Source organism: Notolepis coatsorum (genome assembly GCF_963971535.1).
Source record: "Notolepis coatsorum genome assembly, chromosome: 18".
NCBI lineage: Eukaryota > Metazoa > Chordata > Actinopteri > Aulopiformes > Paralepididae > Notolepis > Notolepis coatsorum.
Genome location: NC_140182.1, coordinates 80,427,120 through 80,447,265, shown reverse-complemented (window position 1 = coordinate 80,447,265; position 20,146 = coordinate 80,427,120). Strand labels below are relative to the sequence as shown.

Below are 20,146 nucleotides of genomic sequence, written 5' to 3'. Positions count from 1 at the left end.
CAATTGCCATTTGTCATTTTAACAGCAGAGCAGATACTTTCTTAAAATGCCATCGTCCCGACAGAGCGCTGTTGACGGGGAGCTCTGATGAGTTCGCTTGGTGGCTGGTGTTATTAGCATTGAACAGCTAACCGAAAGCTAGCTTTAACGTTACCTTGGCTAAAATTGGGGCTATTCATAATCCAGCAATAATGGCTGCAGACCTGCAAGCAAAGTACAGCAAGTTGGCAAAGGAGTATTCCAAGTTAAATCACAATGTCACCAGTAACGTTACAGTCTTTCCATATACCGGTAGCTCATGCTAGCTAACCTAGCTCACGTTAACGTCGTCATTGCACAATTGCACGTCACGTACACAATTAATGACATGTTGCGGACAGCCATATCGGTGACAATGTTTAGCTTTTAGTGCCAAATGATAAGAGTCTGAGGCGGAGTCTCAAAAGAGAATGTTGAATATTTATTGTGCAAAAATCACAACAACAGAGCCTCTGGTACTAAACAGAGCCTTCTTGTGGAAGCAAGTGCAGCAACGAATAATGTCCGTGTGGAACTAATGTGCCAACAACCTTTCCATGGGTGAACTCATTGAGATCGTTTTCAATTACTGAAACTAATACTAATCTATACAATCACCTGTTGTTGAATAAATACCATTACTTTATAGTTATTACTAAAAAACAGTATATATAAAACAGTAGCTGTATATATAAAATAAAATAAAAAGTTTTATAATTTATATAACATTTAAAAAAAAATTTAATGTATGCACTGGTATCGGATAAGTATCGGTATCGGCCGATACCCAAAGCTTAGGTATCGGAATCGGATCGGAAAGGAAAAAATGGTATCGGAACATCTCTACTAATAATCCCAATAGGGACATTCATTGTTTAAATTTGTTTTCTACTTGAATTAAAGAAACAGCATTTCATATGAGTACTTGTGTTTATTACCGAAGTGTTACAGCAAGGCGCTGTTTGGGCTCTACTGGCTCCCTCCAGTTTGTAGTCTGCTTCCTCAGGTCCTCACCAACGAATGACAGGATGCTGTCCATCTGGGTGGCACTCATTCTGAAGTAGTTGTGGAAACGACCTCCATCAAGATGCAGTTCTTGGATCAGGTGGTAATACTCTCCTTGCTGTCTCCTCCTCAGAATTGTTGGGTGCACCCACATCTTTTTGCTACGTCTCAGGAGCAGCAATGCAGCCACTTTCCTCCTGAGTGCGTGAATGTACTTGGGTCCTGCTCATGTTCAAAAGTTATGTACAAATTATGAATATAATGAGCTCTGTTGTAATATAGTTTAATAATAATCTTATAGCAAAATATGACATTGATGTCTAGATAAATATTGGTGTTCAACAGGTGATGTCTGCCTATTGAGGGCTTGAGTGTTCAGCTGTCACAAGAAAGTTAAATCAATGTCCACAAACAAACTGAGACTATTATAGCATGAGTATTTCGTCTGCTCCCTAAACAAACTTACTAGTTAGCAATCATGCTATGAATGGCTTGATCACTGATTGATAGGCATTGCTGTAGTCTTGCATAGTGGTTTTGAGACATAGCTAACCACTCAACTCCTCAACCTGATTGATGAAAGAGTCAATGCTGTAGACATAGGATGTTATTTGTTACATTATGTAGTTGCTAGCTACAATTTTATTGAAAATTAGAAGGATTAGCTCACATTACTCACTCATCTCGCGGGTCCAAAAAGAGCCTTGTTTACCGCAGTTGCTCACGCCCCTAGTTCATTTGATTGGTTCGGGCTAGTCTCGCCGCGTGTCGCGCCGCGTAATATCAGGACTGTGTCGCGCGCGATTTCGTCTCCAGTTCGCTCGCTCGCTCCCTGTCAGGAACCGGTGTTAGTGTTGTGTATGTGGGGGGGGGGGGGGGGGGGGGGGGGGGGGGCAGGGGAGATTGTTGTTTTAAATTTTAGCTGAGTTTAGTGCACATAGATATGGCCCTGGGATAAAAACTAAACTTCAGTCTGTTAGTCCGGGTGGGCATGACGCTGAAACGCCTGCCGAAGCGCAGCCGTACGAGGTGTTTGTTGCCCGGGTGGTGTGGGTCTTTCAGTATTTTGACTGCTTTCTTACTGCAGCTGGACCCTGTCTGATACCGCCGCCTGGTGGTTGATCGGGCGAGTTACACTCCAAGCCAAACCGGAAGTGGCGCTGGTGCATCGAGGAAATTCCTCCGGCAGTAATATCTTGTAACGTGGGTCTAGATCAGAGCATGTGAGCGTAGCGGATTGCGAGCGGAGCGGGTGGATTTTGAAGTGAGCGCGGAGTGGGCTTTAAAATGGGTCAGAGTGACTCCGGAGCGAGAGCTCTCCTCCGCTCCGAGCCGCTCAGTGCACACGATCACACAGTGGTTTAAACCAGTGTTTCTCAACTGGTGGGTCGGACCATTTTGAGTAGGTCGCGGATGTGTGTGTAAAAAAAATATATATATAGTAGTAGTGGAGCTATGTAGCCAGCAGGCTAAATGGTCCCGACGCTGGTAGTAGTGGAGCTATGTAGCCAGCAGGCTAAATGCTCCCGACGCTGAACTGCCTGGCCCTGCGCCGGTCTGTCTGTCGAAGACCGAGGGAACCGCATCAGGCTTCAGCTGATTAGTGGTCTTCTGGACAACAACAACAACAACAACAACAACATAATCCGAGGCAATGAAGTGTTTGCTAGAGATATTCATTCCCTGTCCAACAGGCTGATCGCGCCGCCTGAGTGCAGCCAGCCTGAGCCAACGTGCCAACAACACTGTTTTTTTCACTGGTAGTTTGTGGAAATTAACCAACTTTCCTCTCTCTTTCACACGGTAAAATTAGTTTAAACAGCCAGGAGCAATACAAAAAGAACCACCGCGGTCCCGTTGTTTGGTAGGCAACATTTGACTGACCCGACAGTCCATGTTTACTATGCAGCTAACCCACAGTGTATACACCAAACCAACACCGTGACGTCAGCAACAAAATGCTACATAAATGGACATTACAAATAGTTTTTTCTTAGAAACGCCTTATTTTTATAACGTGATTTTTTCTGTGGTTTATCTAAATACTAATTTGATGCTATGACTGTTTATCGCTATGCTTCATCTCCCCTTTAAGCTAAGAAGTCTGCTAAGAAGCATATATTATTTATTATTATTATTTTATTTCATTGGGTTTTTAGCCATAGCTGCACTTTTGTTGCAACCCCAATTATCCCATTAGTTCCCCCAAACTTACTGTAGGTCTGTTATGTTAAGCTAAGAAGTCTGCTAAGAAGCATATATTATTTATTTTTACTATTATTTTATTTCATTGGGTTTTTAGCCCTAGTTGCACTTTTGTTGCACTTTTTTGTGTTTATTTCATTTGTAACAGTGCATGAAAGATTGTGTTTTTAACAGTGCATGAAAGATTGTGTATCACAATTTTTAAATCATAGTGGTTAAAAAATGTGGGTCGCGACTTAATGACTAAGGAAAATGTTGGGTCCCGAGGCTAGACCAGTTGAGAACCACTGGTTTAAACTGATGTAATATACATGTGCCAAAGCAATAGGTGGCGATGTAGTTCAAACATGAAGGCCATTTTCAACCAATCAGAAGGGTGAACGCGTCACTACCAGTGTTGGGCAAGTTACTTTTAAAAAGTAACTAGTTACAGTTACTTCTTCCAAAAAGTAACTAAATTACTTACTCAGTTACAAATTATAAAAGTAACTAGTTACTTCAGAAAGTAACTATAGTGTTACTTTCAATATAATTTCTTTTTTACATAAACAACATACACAAATCTAAACTATTTTAATGTTGCTGTGGGACAAAGTGAGACTAGCCTCCAATCAAATGCCATGTATGTAGATATTATAATTACTATGTTTATATAGTGGATCATACAAATACAATAGATGTTTTGGAACTTTTGATATGTATTGCCCCTCAACAGGCCACAACTGGGCAACATTAAATTATGCTTGTTAAGCACTATACCAAAAATAAATAACAAATATATACTGATTGATTGAACATTTTAATTAACAGATTGCAGAATGGGTACAGCAGTACGGCTCAATACACACAATTGTTAAGGGGATGCAGATCAGAGAAAGACTTTAGTCTTGTTTACATCAGGGTCCCCCATTTTCAATTCATGACATTTATGACATACACAACATACAGATATAAGAATCTAATCGAATCATTCTAAACCAGGGGTCTCAAACTCAATTTACCTGGGGGCCGCTGGAGGTAGAGTCTGGGTGAGGCTGGGCCGCATCAAATATTCCACAAAAAAAGGGTTTAAAGTATTCCAAAAAAAAGTACAACTGATCCAATCTTCTCACAAACAAACTCACTAAAACCTCACAAACACCAGCAACTGAGCATTCTCAGTGGTGTCAGTGGACTCATCCACAGCATTTTTTTAACAATAATTCTGCTTGCAGCTTGATATGATTTCATTCCATTTATTTTTGTGGTTCTTAGCACTGAATTCTGAGGAAAGGCTGCATCAAAATAACTGTGTTTTGTTTCATAGTGGCTTCAAATTGCCACTCTTCACAAGAGCTACCGTTTCTTGGTGCTGGGAGGATGCACGCATATTTTTTAGTCCATGCACCATTGAATTGCAGCGATTTTCACTGTCGACTTTTCTTTTACTTTCTTTGAACATGCCACATTTTTCTACTAACTGCCTGCTGGCGAAACTAGGCTACTAGCTACATTTATCTCACGGGGATACAACTGGGAATGAGGTTACTAGCTACAGTACCTGCAGATTAGACAACCTGTCGATGCGCTGTCAACTCGCTCTGACTCGGCCCTGCTGAAAGACAACATGCATTCCGTGAAGACCCGCCCTACTCTGCTCTGATTCGCAGACTGTGGGTGGCGGGGGAGACACGCTGACGGGACGCTGAATGTGATTGGACCAGAGTAGACAGACAGAGACAGTGGAGCAGTGCTTGCAGAGGAGATGAGTGGAGAATTTGCACACTAAACAAGGAAGAACATATTGCCCCTCAGCGCAGATATCTGTCTGATGAAAGAAACGGGTTCATTCATAACGCGCCGCATTTATTTGCAGTAACGGTAACGGCGTTATTGAGATTGGAAGAGTAAGATTACTCGTTACTGAAAAAACGAATGCCATTAGTAACGTCGTTACTTATAGCGCCGTTATTCCCATCACTGGTCACTACACATCCTGCTAAGTCAAAACAGAAATCCGCCATCTTTAAATCACCTCGGGTGAACTATTTAGCAACATTTATTTTCAGCAAGAAACAAACAAAGTGCAATAAAAAAAAAGGATACATTCACTGTGTTCTGCCTCATTTATTGATGAAACGAAACCAACATCAACACAATGTACCACCAAGAGCGGAGAGTTTAGTCTCACAAAAAGAGCGCTGATGTTGTTAGCTTACATGCTAACGTGAATGGGATCTGCCAGTATAAACATTAGCATTGCGGCTAGGCTAGCCTACATTAGCATAGTAAAGCTAGTAGAATGGATGAAAACGTTATTTAACAGATTGCAGAATGGGTACAATACAGTACGGCTCAATACACACAATTATTAAGGGGATGCAGACCAGAGAAAGACTTTCGTCTTGTTTACATCAGGGTACCCCCAACGGTATAAAACGGAAATGTACGGATGAAAAAACAATCTGTTTCGTGCATGTTGACTGGAAGCAACTCACTGACTCGACAGGTGTATTAGATCCATAGCTATATAAGATATATTTTAAAGCACTCGCAAGTGAACAAAGAGCCCCATTGACTTACAGCGCTGGCGTTCTATACAGAAGGTAAACAGCGACCCCTGGCCGTGAATGTGTTAAGAGTCAGATAGTCCTAACAGTGTTTATTATTAACTCAGTCATGGCCAGCCGTTTTTTTTCCATCCTTGTCCTCAATGGGCCACCGCTTTAAAAGATAGGGATTTTCACTGTGCGTTGCGGTGTTTGCAGGGCTATATCCATATTATATCTATATTATAGCTATGGAGATCATACTATGGCTCATTTGACAGTAACTATCCCTTGTCCAACATGTAAAAAAGAATAAAAAAATGTCATGTATATGTTTGCGTGTTATATTGTGGTGAATATTGTATAGTTTCAGAGTGATCCTGGCTAATTCCTGGTAACTGCGTTATGGAGCGATATGTGAATTTAGCTAAAAGCTTTCGCGTTGCTCGCCTGGACATGCTACCATTTCCTTTTTTTTATCCACTATTTCCTCCTTCTTTTTCTGTTTTTCTCCCATCCCAATTTAGTCGTGCCAATTCCCCCCTCTCTTGTCTTGATCGTTGCTCGCATGTGCCCACCACTGGTCGGTCATAGGGAGGGTTGAAGAATCTATTGCATGTCCCCTCCGATACATGCAGGTCAGCCAGTCACTTCTTTTCACCTGCCAGCGCGGACTCTCATTGGCGAGGTGTAACGTGTGGGAGGCTCACACTACTAGGGGTGGGAATCACCAGTTTCATCATGATACGATATGATATCGATTCTTTGGACAACGATACGATATTTGCCGATATCACAAAGTCTCTCACGATACAATACGATACGATTAGATTCAGGTGCCTGCGATCGATATGAGATGATATCATATGCCCATTTAACACAATCGGTAACAGTTAGATCAACAAAAAAAAGGTAAAGAAAATATCATTTGACATTTGTATTTTTGAGCTCTTCCAGACATTTAAAGGAAAATCAATCTATTGTTTTTAATACAAATAGACCTCCTGTTCACTGTAAAGTGCCACGTTTTTATATATTGAGCTTTAAACTTTAAGCTACATTTTTTGGAACTCAAAACTCACAACCTCCCTCTCCCAAACCGTTCCTACAACAATTTGTTGATGTTGCATGATCATGTATAGGCCTACATTTATTATGTATTATATTGTTTATGTTTAAATAACATTTAAACATCAAACTCCTCTGACCTCATCTTGTCTTTCCAAAGACGCGCGCACACACACACACACACAGAAAGGGAGAATGCTATGCTGTAACATCTACACACACGGAGCTACTGCTGTTGTTCTTGGGCAGATATGAGACTCGCCACAGGATTTTCAAAATAAGAGTATCGATATGAATCGATCTTATTACATCGCATCGATCCGATTCGATTGTTGATAATTACATCGATGTATCGATCTGGATCGATGTATCGTCCCACCCCTACACACTACCCTCGACATCTCCTGTCCTTGCTGTGCAGGCGCCCTGACCGACCTGTAGGAGTCACTGTATACAACGACCAGATTACCACCCATTGACTCCCCTCCCGCTGAGTCCAAATTCTCCGTCCGGACCATATATAATGTAACACACAGTGTGAAATAAGGTTTCAAAGGGTGGGCGATACTGCCACCTAGCAGGATTCGGCCGGCATTGCACTCTCGGGGTCTCAGAATGAGTTCCAATGATAACACAGAGGGCCGTGAGAGTGTATAGGATATTAAAATTGAAAAAAAGGAAAACTGACCAAATAACGTATATATATATACGTTAATGGCACAGAAAGTGTTAAAATACTAACTGTTGAAGCCTCTTGTCAAAATAATAACTGTAGAAGCCTCTGTTAAAATACTAACTGTAGAAGCCTCTGAACAGTTAAAATACTAACTGTACAAGCCTCTGTTAAAATACTAAATGTACAAGCCTGTTAAATAGCAAGTTAACTGTACAAGCCTCTGACCCCTCTGAGGTCGAAGCTGCTCCCGTCGGCGGGAGAACAATAGGCTCCAAAAGGTGTGAAAACGTCCTCATCTCGGCGGAGAGGATTTTTCATAAATGCCGAAAATGTTGCGCGATTCAGAATTAGGTAAAAAAAAAGAGATATTCGCTATTTCTAGTGCTTTGAAATATTTTCTATCCGTTTCCATATCCTCTTAAGCCCGACGGGGTCGGTACCGGCCCCAAAATGACATCACGTCATAAATCAATCTCTCTAGACTGTCTGACATCATTTGCATTTTTTCCCCCAAACGTATTCAAGAGTAAACATCATAACCATGTCACAACAGCAGTCATTAGGGGTGTAACGATGCGACCTCACAACGATTAATTTCTATTACGATTATTCAGGCAACGATTCAATGCATCATGAAATCTCTTCATTTGACCACGATTCGATTCGATAAATTTTCGATTCATTAACAGTTAATTCCCCAAAAAAAGTTGAATACACAATTTGTGGCTGGGGGAACTGATTCACTCAGCCTGAATGGACTATAGGTCAAAAAACAATACACACAAAAAAAAACATTAAAAAAAATTAAAAGATTTAATTTAGATTAATTTCTATTATAAATCGATTCTAACATATTCAAATCGATGCAGTTGAATCGTCACATTAGAATCAATGCATTTCGATTAATCGATGCATCGTTACACCCCTAGCAATCAGTGTATATTTTCTAACTCGTACCGAACCGTGACCGCAATAGCGAGGTACGTACCGAACCGTGGCTTCTGTGTACCGTTACACCCCTACAATTTAAGCAAGCCTAGTAATAGACACAATATTTATGACACTGGGAATACATTCCACCCATCACACCTTACAATTCATTATGAATTGAAAATGGGGGACCCTGATATAAACAAGACAAAAGTCTTTCTCTGGTCTGCATCCCCTTAATAATTGTGTGTATTGAGCCATACTGTATTGTACCCATTATGCAATCTGTTAATAAAACTTTCATTCAATCAATCAATCTGCACTGCGATTGATTGAATGAACATTTTATTAACAGATTGCAGAATGGGTACAATACAGTACGGCTCAATACACACAATTATTAAGGGGATGCAGACCAGAGAAAGACTTTCGTCTTGTTTACATCAGGGTCCCCCATTTTCAATTCATAATGAATTGTAAGTAAGGCGTGCAACATGCTCCGTGCAATCCATTCTTTGTGGATCTAGCCCATCTTATAACCATAAGCACTAACTTACCTGCACACTGTCAGTAATATTGGCCAGTATCTACCTAGCCAGCTGTCCAAGCTAAACATTTCCCACTGTGACCATGGAGGTTTGCCATAGCCTGTTTAATGTTTTAATTCTATACATTTTTTACTTTTGTTTTAAGACCAGACTAACAACATTTGCTGCTATTAACTAATGAACATGAAGAGTCAGCAGTCTCCCACAGAACTGGTCATCGTAACCCCATCACAGTCTGTCCGATCTCCATGCAACTTGATCCAAATGATAACAACTCTCCACAGTATGTGTGCTGGGCTGGGTTGCAATGCACAGGGTCAGAAACTTTCCAGGAAATTCACATTTCTGGAAATCCTCCATGGGAAGATGAGCTCAGGAACTTTGGAAATGTTTCCCAATTTCAATAAAAAAGAATTGTAGCTATAATATAACCTTTGTGCCTAAGATGAAGAATCTCAGTAGGAACCTACACTCATCATTGTGTCTGGTCCTGTCCTACAATCCAAGCATATCAGATGGATATTTTACAAGATATGGAACAAATACTTGGTGTGGTTTTGAATATGAATCCTATGTCTTTGCTCCTGGGTCATCCGAATCAAGATGCAATTGTGGTTGGTACTAGTTCTGACAGACTGTATGAAATCCTTGCATATGCTGCAAGGAAGAACCTCTTTCTGTCATGGATAAATTACAAACCTCCCACTAAAACAAACTCATAATTATGGAGGGTTTCACTCTTGAATACTTGACGTGCTTGCTTCATTCTTCAACGGGACAGTTTATAACGATATGGACTCCATACCTCCTTTTTTCCAATTCAACAGTTGTGTGTACAAGGTGTGTACCTTGACTAACTGTGGATTCTCTTTTGTACCTTGACTAACTGTGGACTCTCTCTTTTGTAGAGGCTATAATTATCAATACGATTTATTTGTGGCCGATGATTTCTTTCTTTTCATGAATGAGGTCAGTGTGTCTGTGTGTGTGCCAATGTGTGTGTGTATGAGAGAGACGGAGCCTGGAGGGATGAGGGAGTGGGGGGTGTTGATGGGCTTGGCCAACTCATCTCTTTGGTGTCATCTCAGGACACTGGAGAGTTGAGAAACACCGCCCCTAAAGGCAGGCTAAACAGTTTGCCTCATGGAACACACTTTGACCCTGTGCTCCTCCGCTCAGTGACGCCTCACACAGAAGGCCAATACTACACTGCTCCACGTTCCAGTCTTGGCCTAAATCTTACGTGGCTAGAAGTACCGTTCTTTTTTCCACAGTATCTTGCTAGATTTATAATATGTTGGAAAATAAACTTGGGCCATACTAAGGTTAGATTAGATTAGGTTAGACGAATGAATTGTTATTATACAGCACAAGTACAGTACAACAAAAATAGGTTTGGCATCCAAACCTATACACGGTAAGAATAAATGTATAAGCATCTTGGGTTTCCTGAAAGGCGCTATATAAATCTAAGAAATTATTATTATTATATACAGTATATATACAGCACTATTGTACATGCTATCATACAGAGTTATATTGGGTAGACTATAGTATGAGGCAGGTAGTTATTAGGGGTGGGAGTCACCAGTTTCATCACGATACGATATTGATTATTTGGACGATACGATATTTGCCGATATCACAAAGTCTGCCACTATACGATACGATTCAGGTGCCTGTGATCGATATGAGACAATATTATACACCCATTTAACACAATCAGTAAGATTTAGATCAACAAAAAAAAGGAAACGGAAATATCATTTGACATTTTTCTTTTTGAGCTCTTCCAGACATTTAAATGAAAAATAATAAAAAAAAAAAAAAAAATCACACTTTTTCTGTATTTTTGCTCCCATCCCAATTTAGTCGTTATGCCAATTCCATTCCTGGTCGTTGCGCGCATTGCCCCACTGTCGGCCTAGGGAGGGTGTAGAACTACCACATGCCTCCTTCGATACATGTGGAGTCAGCCAGCCGCTTCTTTTCACCTGACAGCGAGGACTCTCACTGGAGGAACGTAACGCGTGCAGAGGTTCACGCTATTTCCCCCCGATCCCCGACAGGCGCCCTGACCGACCAGTAGGAACCGCAGTTTACAACGACCAGGACGTTCGAACGTTCGGACCTTCATTCGCTACGTTGGCATTCGAATTCTAAATCAACATTCGAATTTTTTTATTATTATTAAAAACGAAGGTTCGAACGTCCGTTCGAAAAACCCTGACGAAGTTCGAATCCCAAAAACAGGCTTCGGGGACAGCCTTAGTGTGGAGTTTGCATGTTCTCCCCGTGCTCGCAAGGGTTTCCCCTCCCGATAAGATAAACCCAATGGAAAAACAACAAGAGATTGCTAACACTGTCGTGTCGCTGATGAAGACGGTCGGACAGTAGCACTTGGATTGGTCCCTGGACGCGGCGCATGCTGCAGCCCTCGTCTGAAGGACGACGGGATGGGAGGTGCAGAGAACATTTCATTCAGCGACTCAGTGCATGTGTGTTCCTGTGGGTCGCCCATCGCATGTGTGTGTTAAATCTGCATGACAAATAAAGACTACTTCTTCTTCTAGAAGTTCTAGGGCACTGGTTAGGGGGTCTCTAACCAGTGGTGGAAAGTAACTAAGTATTTTAATTCAAGCACTGTACATAAGTACAATTTGCATTTACCGGCCACCCGTAGGTGCTCTTTGAGAGCGGTTTTGAAGGAGGGTAGGGATTCACATTATTTTACGGCTGTGGGAATCCCCATCAGCACCAGCTCATCTTTCTCATCTCCCCTCTCTTTTGACGACCAGGGGTTAAACCCTTGTCTACGCCTATAGTTGTATAGTTATTACGGTATAGTTGTTATTGCCATAAATAACACCATTCAAATAAATAATTGTATTTTTATTTGAAATAATTTCTTTTAATAATAGGCACATTAGATCAACAGGTAACACCAAAACAACCAACTTTTATTAAACATTCTATTAAACATTCTGATATTTTCACGGGTCTCGTCACTCTCGTGCCACTGTCATGTCAACTAAGCAAGCACTCAGAAGACGCTCGCCGTTTGTCCAGGACAAGTAATATTGACGTACAGAGATTGAGAGTTTCCAGTGTGACACTGTGAGACAGGCACTTTCTGATCAGATGGAATAACGTTACTATTCGTTTGGGGAATATATATATATATTTTTTAAACTTGTCCAGTCTGACAAGTTAAATTGTATTATGCTTGTCCGACCATTTTCTTTACTTGGCCCGGACAATAGGACAAGCCCTGTGGTGTAGTGTATCTTGTAGACCAGGCCCATTGCAAGTTGCTGTACTCTGTAGTCTACTCTCAGGCTTAAGCCATCCTAGGTTGTCAAAATGGGCAGGGGTAAGGTGGGTTCTAGGAGTAAGGTCAAGCAGTAGTCTGACCAGTTTGTTTTGTGATGTTTGTAGTCTTGTTTGTCCTAAACACTGTATCCTTCTGCAATTAAAATATATTTAGAAACAGCGGTGGGGCAGCAGTGGCCTAAAGATTAGAGAAGCGGATTTGTGACAGGAAGGTCGCCGGTTCGATCCCCGTGACCGGCAGGGTAAATATGCCGCTGAAGTGCCCTTGAGCAAAGCACTTAACCCCCAACTACTCCAGTGGAGTTTCTCAGTGGCCAATGGTGTCAGACTGTGGTTGTACTGGGCAGCTCCCAGGTGTGAATGGAACTGTGTGACTGTGAAGCAGGGCACATGACTGAACCACACACCACTTCAACATAACCAGTAGGACTTACTACCATAGTATATACCTGTATCACTGTACATAGTATTACTAATACTACTCTGTACATACATCTGATTAGCACTGTCACGCTGTCAGCAGTGTAACTGGAGGTAAAAGTAGGTAAGGGGCCGGGCTATGTAGAGATATAGATAGTATGATTACAGATGTGTAAAAATTATTTATAGGTATGTACAGACAGATGTGGATAGATATACAGTAAGAATAAAATATATATATATGGTATATACAGCATTATTGTACATGCCATCATAGAGTTATATGGGTTATATGCAGATAGATTTTCATAATCTAAAGTACATGGACATTCACAACAATAGTATGTCAGCCTACCGCTGGTGACATGACATTATTATGTTTTAATGCGTACTACATTTGTTTCCAAGCCGATACGTGTTAAGATCCCAAGTAAAATAATGGTAAAACAGCAGGAACGAACTATTATTTATGACGACATTTACCAAAGTTGTTATAGAACATGCATGTTCTGCTAGGTGACGTGTGACACACGGCGGGCCTGGTCAGCTGACTTGTATTGCTAGCCACCGTGATTGATGATGACCTGAATGATGACAGCTAACGTCAACATTAGAACAAGCTACTGTAACGTTATAGCTAGCGAGGGGACACTCCGGCAGGCTGAGACAAGCCAAACGAGACGGGGGTTATTACCGCCGCCAGTCAACTTGTAGCTCAGGTCAGGTTAGCCAGTGAATCGTTAACAATTAATTACATTCATTGACAAACGTTAGCTAGTAGCATGAAATACACGTACGTTGCGTTAGCTTGCTACCGTGACTATAACCGAGCCGAGTCTAGCTAGCTGTGTCGCCCTCACAGCGCGGAGCGCTCGATGTGACTACTGTGGTCTGATACATTGGCGGAGTTTCCTGTTCGAGATATTCCATGGGGTTAAAGGCCCGACTCATTGGTTACCACCAGAGCCATAGAAGATACCACTAGTTAGCTTAGGAACACACCATGAAGCCTAGCGAGCTGTGTTGTTGTTGCCTATACTACACACTGGTCAAAGGGAACACATCCGCGCACTCGTGCCGACCCGAGTTCCAAAACGTGCGCACCCATTCAGACTATAGAAAAGAACAGGCCCGTGTCTGCCAAGGAAATTGTATTGGTTTAATTAAACTGTGTCAACGTTTCCTTTGTATTCGGGAGCCTTACCATTTGAAGTATTCGTCTGAGCATGGTCTCGATTGTGTTTGTCCCAACACAAAATCCAAGAGATGTTTCCCGAAATGAAAGTTTACGTCGCTGTACAACGAACACCTGATCAAGCGCAGCAGCAGCGAAGGGGCGGGGCGGGCAGGGAGAGGAGAGCTGTTCGGGCTGCGTTCAAAACATTGCACAACTTTACAACGTTTTTGTTGCACATTGCAACAGCAACAGGCCACAATAAAACTGAGATAAAGTGTGCGGATAATTCAACACACGAGTCGACACGATTTTATATTGAAATATTTTATTAATAAGATGTGGGCACTGTGCAGAGCAGAATATTTCCAGTCATTAGTTCACACATGCATTCAGTCACAAATAGGATAATAAATGAGTCATATTTTAGATATTTCCAAGACTGTATCCCGGTCCCATAAACCAACATCAAAACGATTTTACACTTTCCTTTTTCCGCTGGGTTGTTGCCATACAGCTTAGCATGTAGGAAGGGTTATATTCCCCTGTGGGCTGGCAAATAAATAAATAAATAAACTCATTCAAAGGCCTATTTGTACTGTACATACCAATCACAATAACAAACTGGAGGTTTTCCTTCACATTCTACCAATAAAGTACAAGACGATTAAGGGGCTGATTCTACGTAATAGATCTGTGTAAGGCAATCTGCATTGCTACGGGCATCAGTGTTTAATGTTCATAGATTTTTATATACATTACACATTATAAAGGCACTTACAGGAACCACCAACCTGTTTCTGAGATACAGTACATCCCTCATCCAATGTAAAAATACTTTAGTCATTAGGTCAAACTCCACACATCATAAAGACAATTTCTTTTGACTGCTTTGACAACCACAAATATTACTTTTAAGATTGACCAAAATAGTGTACAAAAACAAAATGCTTGTAAATTATACTGTGTATTAAAACAAATATATCTGGTGTTCTTGTATAATACTGTCAGTATTATTGTGATGCTGAATACTGTCTTTCTTTGGCTATTAATATTGGCTTAGTGATTTCTGAAGATGGCACTCATTTGCCTGTTATGGTTGCAGGCAATTGGCCTATTCAAAATTGGCAAATAAAAGGATAAACTATGCTGTGATCTACAACCCCAATTTTCTTACGTATCATTCAATATCATTCTTCTCATTGTACTGTTCAACAAGTGATAGCCTACTGACTGGATGATATCAACTCTGGAGAATAATGTCACACTTTATATAAATTTGCTGTAATAATCACAGGAGTAGAAGCATCATTGCCCTCTAATGTCTTGACTGACTGTGCCATCAGCTCTCTCACAGGCATCACATGCAGTAAAACTTAGAAATATGGTAATGAAAGATTAGTATCATAAGTACTACTAGGCTACATCTGTAATTTGTAGTCCTAAAGAGTTTAGTCATTTTGACACAAACTACTACAAAATTAGGTATTATTGACCACATTCACACGCCCATTTTGCATGTCGTGCTCAGGTTGGGTTCCTTTCCACCCTGTTCCCTCCTTGGAAAGGAACCCAACCACGAGCATGATATAAGAGCAAAATGGCCACCGTGTGACTATGGTCAATTGTTTGTTTAAACATACATAACAAATAATAATCAACGAGAAAGAAATAGAAAGAATGAAAGAAAGAAAATTACAGTATCATAATTCACTCAAAAAATTGAATTGTAACACAATATTCTCACATAATGTAGCTAGCTATCATTATTGACACTGAAAAGTGTTGTAAAATGGACATTATTTGGCAGTGAGTCACCATGGGGGCGTGGTTTCCTCTCAGAGGCCAACAAGCTTCCCTCTGCCTGGCCGCAAGGAAACCGCCCGGATACTGTGTGCACTACCAATCAAGTATCAATCAGCATTGTAAGACTAATAGGACCAGTGCACTGAAAGAAAAAAAATCCCCTTTATTAAAAGGAACCCATGTCATTTGTTAGCTGGTGATGGTTGTTAAAAAAATACATGTATAAAAACCCTAAATATCACTTGAACGCATTTTGGCACTCCTGAAGCCCGCGTGAAACAGGGGCTTCTTATTCAACCATCAGAAATCCATACTGTACATATTAAGAGATTGAGTAAGTAATGTAATTCATGCAAACGTTTTTTTTTTTTTTCAATCTGTCCATTCTGAAGTAAGGACTGAAGTTTCCAGATGGTAACCCGTCGCCGATTGTTCCTATCTGTTGACCAGGTCCGAGCCCTGTGTGGAACAGACGTAGTGAGGTGTGTTGTTGTCAGTCACTGGAGACACCAGAGTGTTGGCGTTGGTGGGGCCGCAGGTGGGGCCACAGGTGGGGTTGCAGGTGGCCATCAGCCTGCGGAGGTACTCTGCGTGGACAGGCTTGTGACTCTGCAGCACCCTGATGGCCTCGTCAACGCTGAACCACTTACGCTTCCTTCCTGTGAGTGGAGGGGAGGAAGGCAAAGGTTATAAGCGATGACCCGGGACTCGTACCCCACCATCATCTACCACTACACCTCCTCATCTACCACTATACCTCCTCATCTACCACTACACCTCCTCATCTACCACTACACCTCCTCATCTACCACTACACCTCCTCATCTACCACTACACCACCTCATCTACCACTACACCTCCTCATCTACCACTACACCTCCTCATCTACCACTACACCACTTCATCTACCACTACACCTCATCTACCACTACACCTCCTCATCTACCACTACACCTCCTCATCTACCACTACACCTCATCTACCACTACACCTCCTCATCTACCACTACACCACTTCATCTACCACTACACCTCATCTACCACTACACCTCCTCATCTACCACTACACCTCCTCATCTACCACTACACTTCATCATCTACCACTACACCTCATCTACCACTACACCACCTCATCTACCACTACACCTCATCTACCACTACACCTCCTCATCTAACACTACACCTCATCTAACACTACACCACCTCCTCATCTACCACTATACCTCCTCATCTACCACTACACCTCCCATCTCCTCATCTACCACTACACCTCCTCATCTACCACTACACCTCCTCATCTACCACTACACCTCATCTACCACTACACCTCCTCATCTACCACTACACCTCATCATCTACCACTACACCACCTCATCTACCACTACACCACCTCATCTACCACTACATTACCTCCTCATCTACCACTACACCACCTCCTCATCTACCACAACACCACCTCCTCATCTACCACAAACTCCTCATCTACCACTACACCACCTCCTTATCTACTACTACACCTCCTCATCTACCACTACACCACCTCCTCATCTACCACTACACCTCCTCATCTACCACTCCTATGCCGACGACACTCAACTCTACCTCTCCACCAAACCATCCACCCATCTCCCCCACACTCCATTATCAACTGCCTTCACGAAATAAAAACCTGGATGTCATCTAATCTCCTCAAACTCAACAACAATAAAACCGAGCTCATGGTTGTGGCACCCAAGGCCCTGCTCCGGAAGGTTGGGGATCTCACCCTCAACATAGATGGCTGCTCCATCTCCCCATCCCCTAAGGTCCGCAACCTGGGCGTTATCCTGGACTCCACCCTTTCCTATCAATCCCATGTCAATTCCCTCACCAAATCCGCCTTCTTTCACCTCAGAAACATTTCCAGACTCTGACCATCATTTTCCGACACCATAGCTGAGACCCTCATCCACGCCTTCGTCACCTCCCGCCTGGACTACTGCAACGGGGTCCTGTCCGGGGTCCCAAGCAAAACCCTGGACAGGCTCCAGTATGTTCAAAATTCAGCTGCCAGGGTTCTAACCCGCACCAACCCCTGGCAGCACATCACCCCCACCCTCATCCACCTCCACTGGCTCCCCATCAAATCCCGCATCACCTACAAAACCCTCCTGCTCACCTACAAATCCCTTCACGCCCTGGCACGTCAGTACCTCACTGACGACCTCCACCCCTACACTCAGTCACGGTCCCTGCGATCCACGGACACTGGTCAGCTCTCCATCCCCCGAACCAGACTACGGACGTTCGGGGACAGAGCTTTCAGTGTGGCAGCTCCCACCCTCTGGAACTCCCTCCCCGCAGAACTCTGCACCGCCCCAACCCTGGACTCATTTAAAAAAACTGCTCAAAACCCACCTCTTCAACTTGGCCTTTAACCCCTAACTTTCTCACTTTATATGTATATGTTGTGTCTGTCCACTATGTTTGTTAATTTGTCACCCCCCCCCCCTATGTAAAGCGACCTTGGGTCCTCTGAAATGCGCTATATAAAATGAAGTTATTATTACTATTATTATTATTACTACACCTCCTCATCTACCACTACACCTCCTCATCTACCACTACACCTCCTCATCTACCACTACACCTCCTCATCTACCACTACACCACCTCCTCATCTACCACTACACCTCCTCATCTACCACTATACCTCCTCATCTACCACTACACCACGTCATCTACCACTACACCTCCTCATCTACCACTACACCACCTCCTCATCTACCACTACACCTCCTCATCTACCACTACACCTCCTCATCTACCACTACACCACCTCCTCATCTACCACTACACCTCCTCATCTACCACTACACCTCCTCATCTACCACTACACCTCCTCATCTACCACTACACCTCATCTACCACTACACCTCCTCATCTACCACTACACCTCCTCATCTACCACTACACCTCCTCATCTACCACTACACCTCCTCATCTACCACTACACCTCATCTACCACTACACCTCATCTACCACTACACCTCCTCATCTACCACTACACCTCATCTACCACTACACCTCATCTACCACTACACCTCCTCATCTACCACTACACCTCATCTACCACTACACCTCATCTACCACTACACCTCCTCATCTACCACTACACCTCATCTACCACTACACCTCATCTACCACTACACCTCCTCATCTACCACTACACCTCATCTACCACTACACCTCATCTACCACTACACCTCCTCATCTACCACTACACCTCCTCATCTACCACTACACCTCCTCATCTACCACTACACCTCATCTACCACTACACCTCATCTACCACTACACCTCCTCATCTACCACTACACCACCTCATCTACCACTACACCTCATCTACCACTACACCTCCTCATCTACCACTACACCTCATCTACCACTACACCACCTCATCTACCACTACACCTCATCTACCACTACACCTCCTCATCTAACACTACACCTCATCTAACACTACACCACCTCCTCATCTACCACTATACCTCCTCATCTACCACTACACCTCCCATCTCCTCATCTACCACTACACCTCCTCATCTACCACTACACCTCCTCATCTACCACTACACCACCTCCTCATCTACCACTACACCTCCTCATCTACCACTACACCACCTCCTCATCTAACACTACACCTCCTCATCTACCACTACACCTCCTCATCTACCACTACACCTCATCTACCACTACACCACCTCATCTACCACTACACCACCTCCTCATCTAACACTACACCACATCATCTACCACTACACCTCCTCATCTACCACTACACCTCCTCATCTACCACTACACCTCCTCATCTACCACTACACCTCATCTACCACTACACCACCTCCTTATCTACTACTACACCTCCTCATCTACCACTACACCTCATCATCTACCACTACACCTCATCATCTACCACTACACCTCATCATCTACCACTACACCTCCTCATCTACCACTACACCTCCTCATCTACCACTACACCACCTCATCTACCACTACACCACCTCATCTAACACTACACCACCTCATCTACCACTACACCACCTCATCTACCACTACACCACCTCATATAACACTACACCACCTTATCTAACACTACACCACCTCATCTACCACTACACCTCCTCATCTACCACTACACCACATCCTTATCTACCACTACACCTCCTCATCTACCACTACACCACCTCATCTAACACTACACCTCCTCATCTACCACTACACCACCTCATCTAACACTACACCTCCTCATCTACCACTACACCTCATCTACCACTACACCACCTCATCTACCACTACACCTCCTCATCTACCACCTCCTCATCTACCACTACACCTCCTCATTTACCACTACACCTCCTCATCTACCACTACACCTCATCTAACACTACACC

The 20,146-nt window shown here is 42.8% G+C and overlaps 2 protein-coding genes across 2 annotated transcripts in view; both read right to left on the bottom strand.

The window, feature by feature from the left end:
- Positions 1–14,064, bottom strand: part of eea1 (early endosome antigen 1) — a 180,074-nt gene extending 166,010 nt beyond the window's left edge. The window contains exon 1 of the mRNA XM_084334575.1: positions 13,936–14,064. Coding sequence (XP_084190701.1) covers positions 13,936–13,959 — 24 coding nt within the window. The 5' untranslated portion in view covers positions 13,960–14,064. The remainder of the gene's footprint in view (positions 1–13,935) is intronic.
- Positions 14,065–14,252: 188 nt separating this feature from the next.
- The window catches only part of nudt4a (nudix (nucleoside diphosphate linked moiety X)-type motif 4a), a 143,878-nt gene continuing 137,984 nt past the window's right edge, over positions 14,253–20,146 (bottom strand). Inside the window, exon 5 of the mRNA XM_084334408.1 lies at positions 14,253–16,370. Within this exon, the coding sequence (XP_084190534.1) occupies positions 16,147–16,370 (224 nt within the window). The 3' untranslated portion in view covers positions 14,253–16,146. The remainder of the gene's footprint in view (positions 16,371–20,146) is intronic.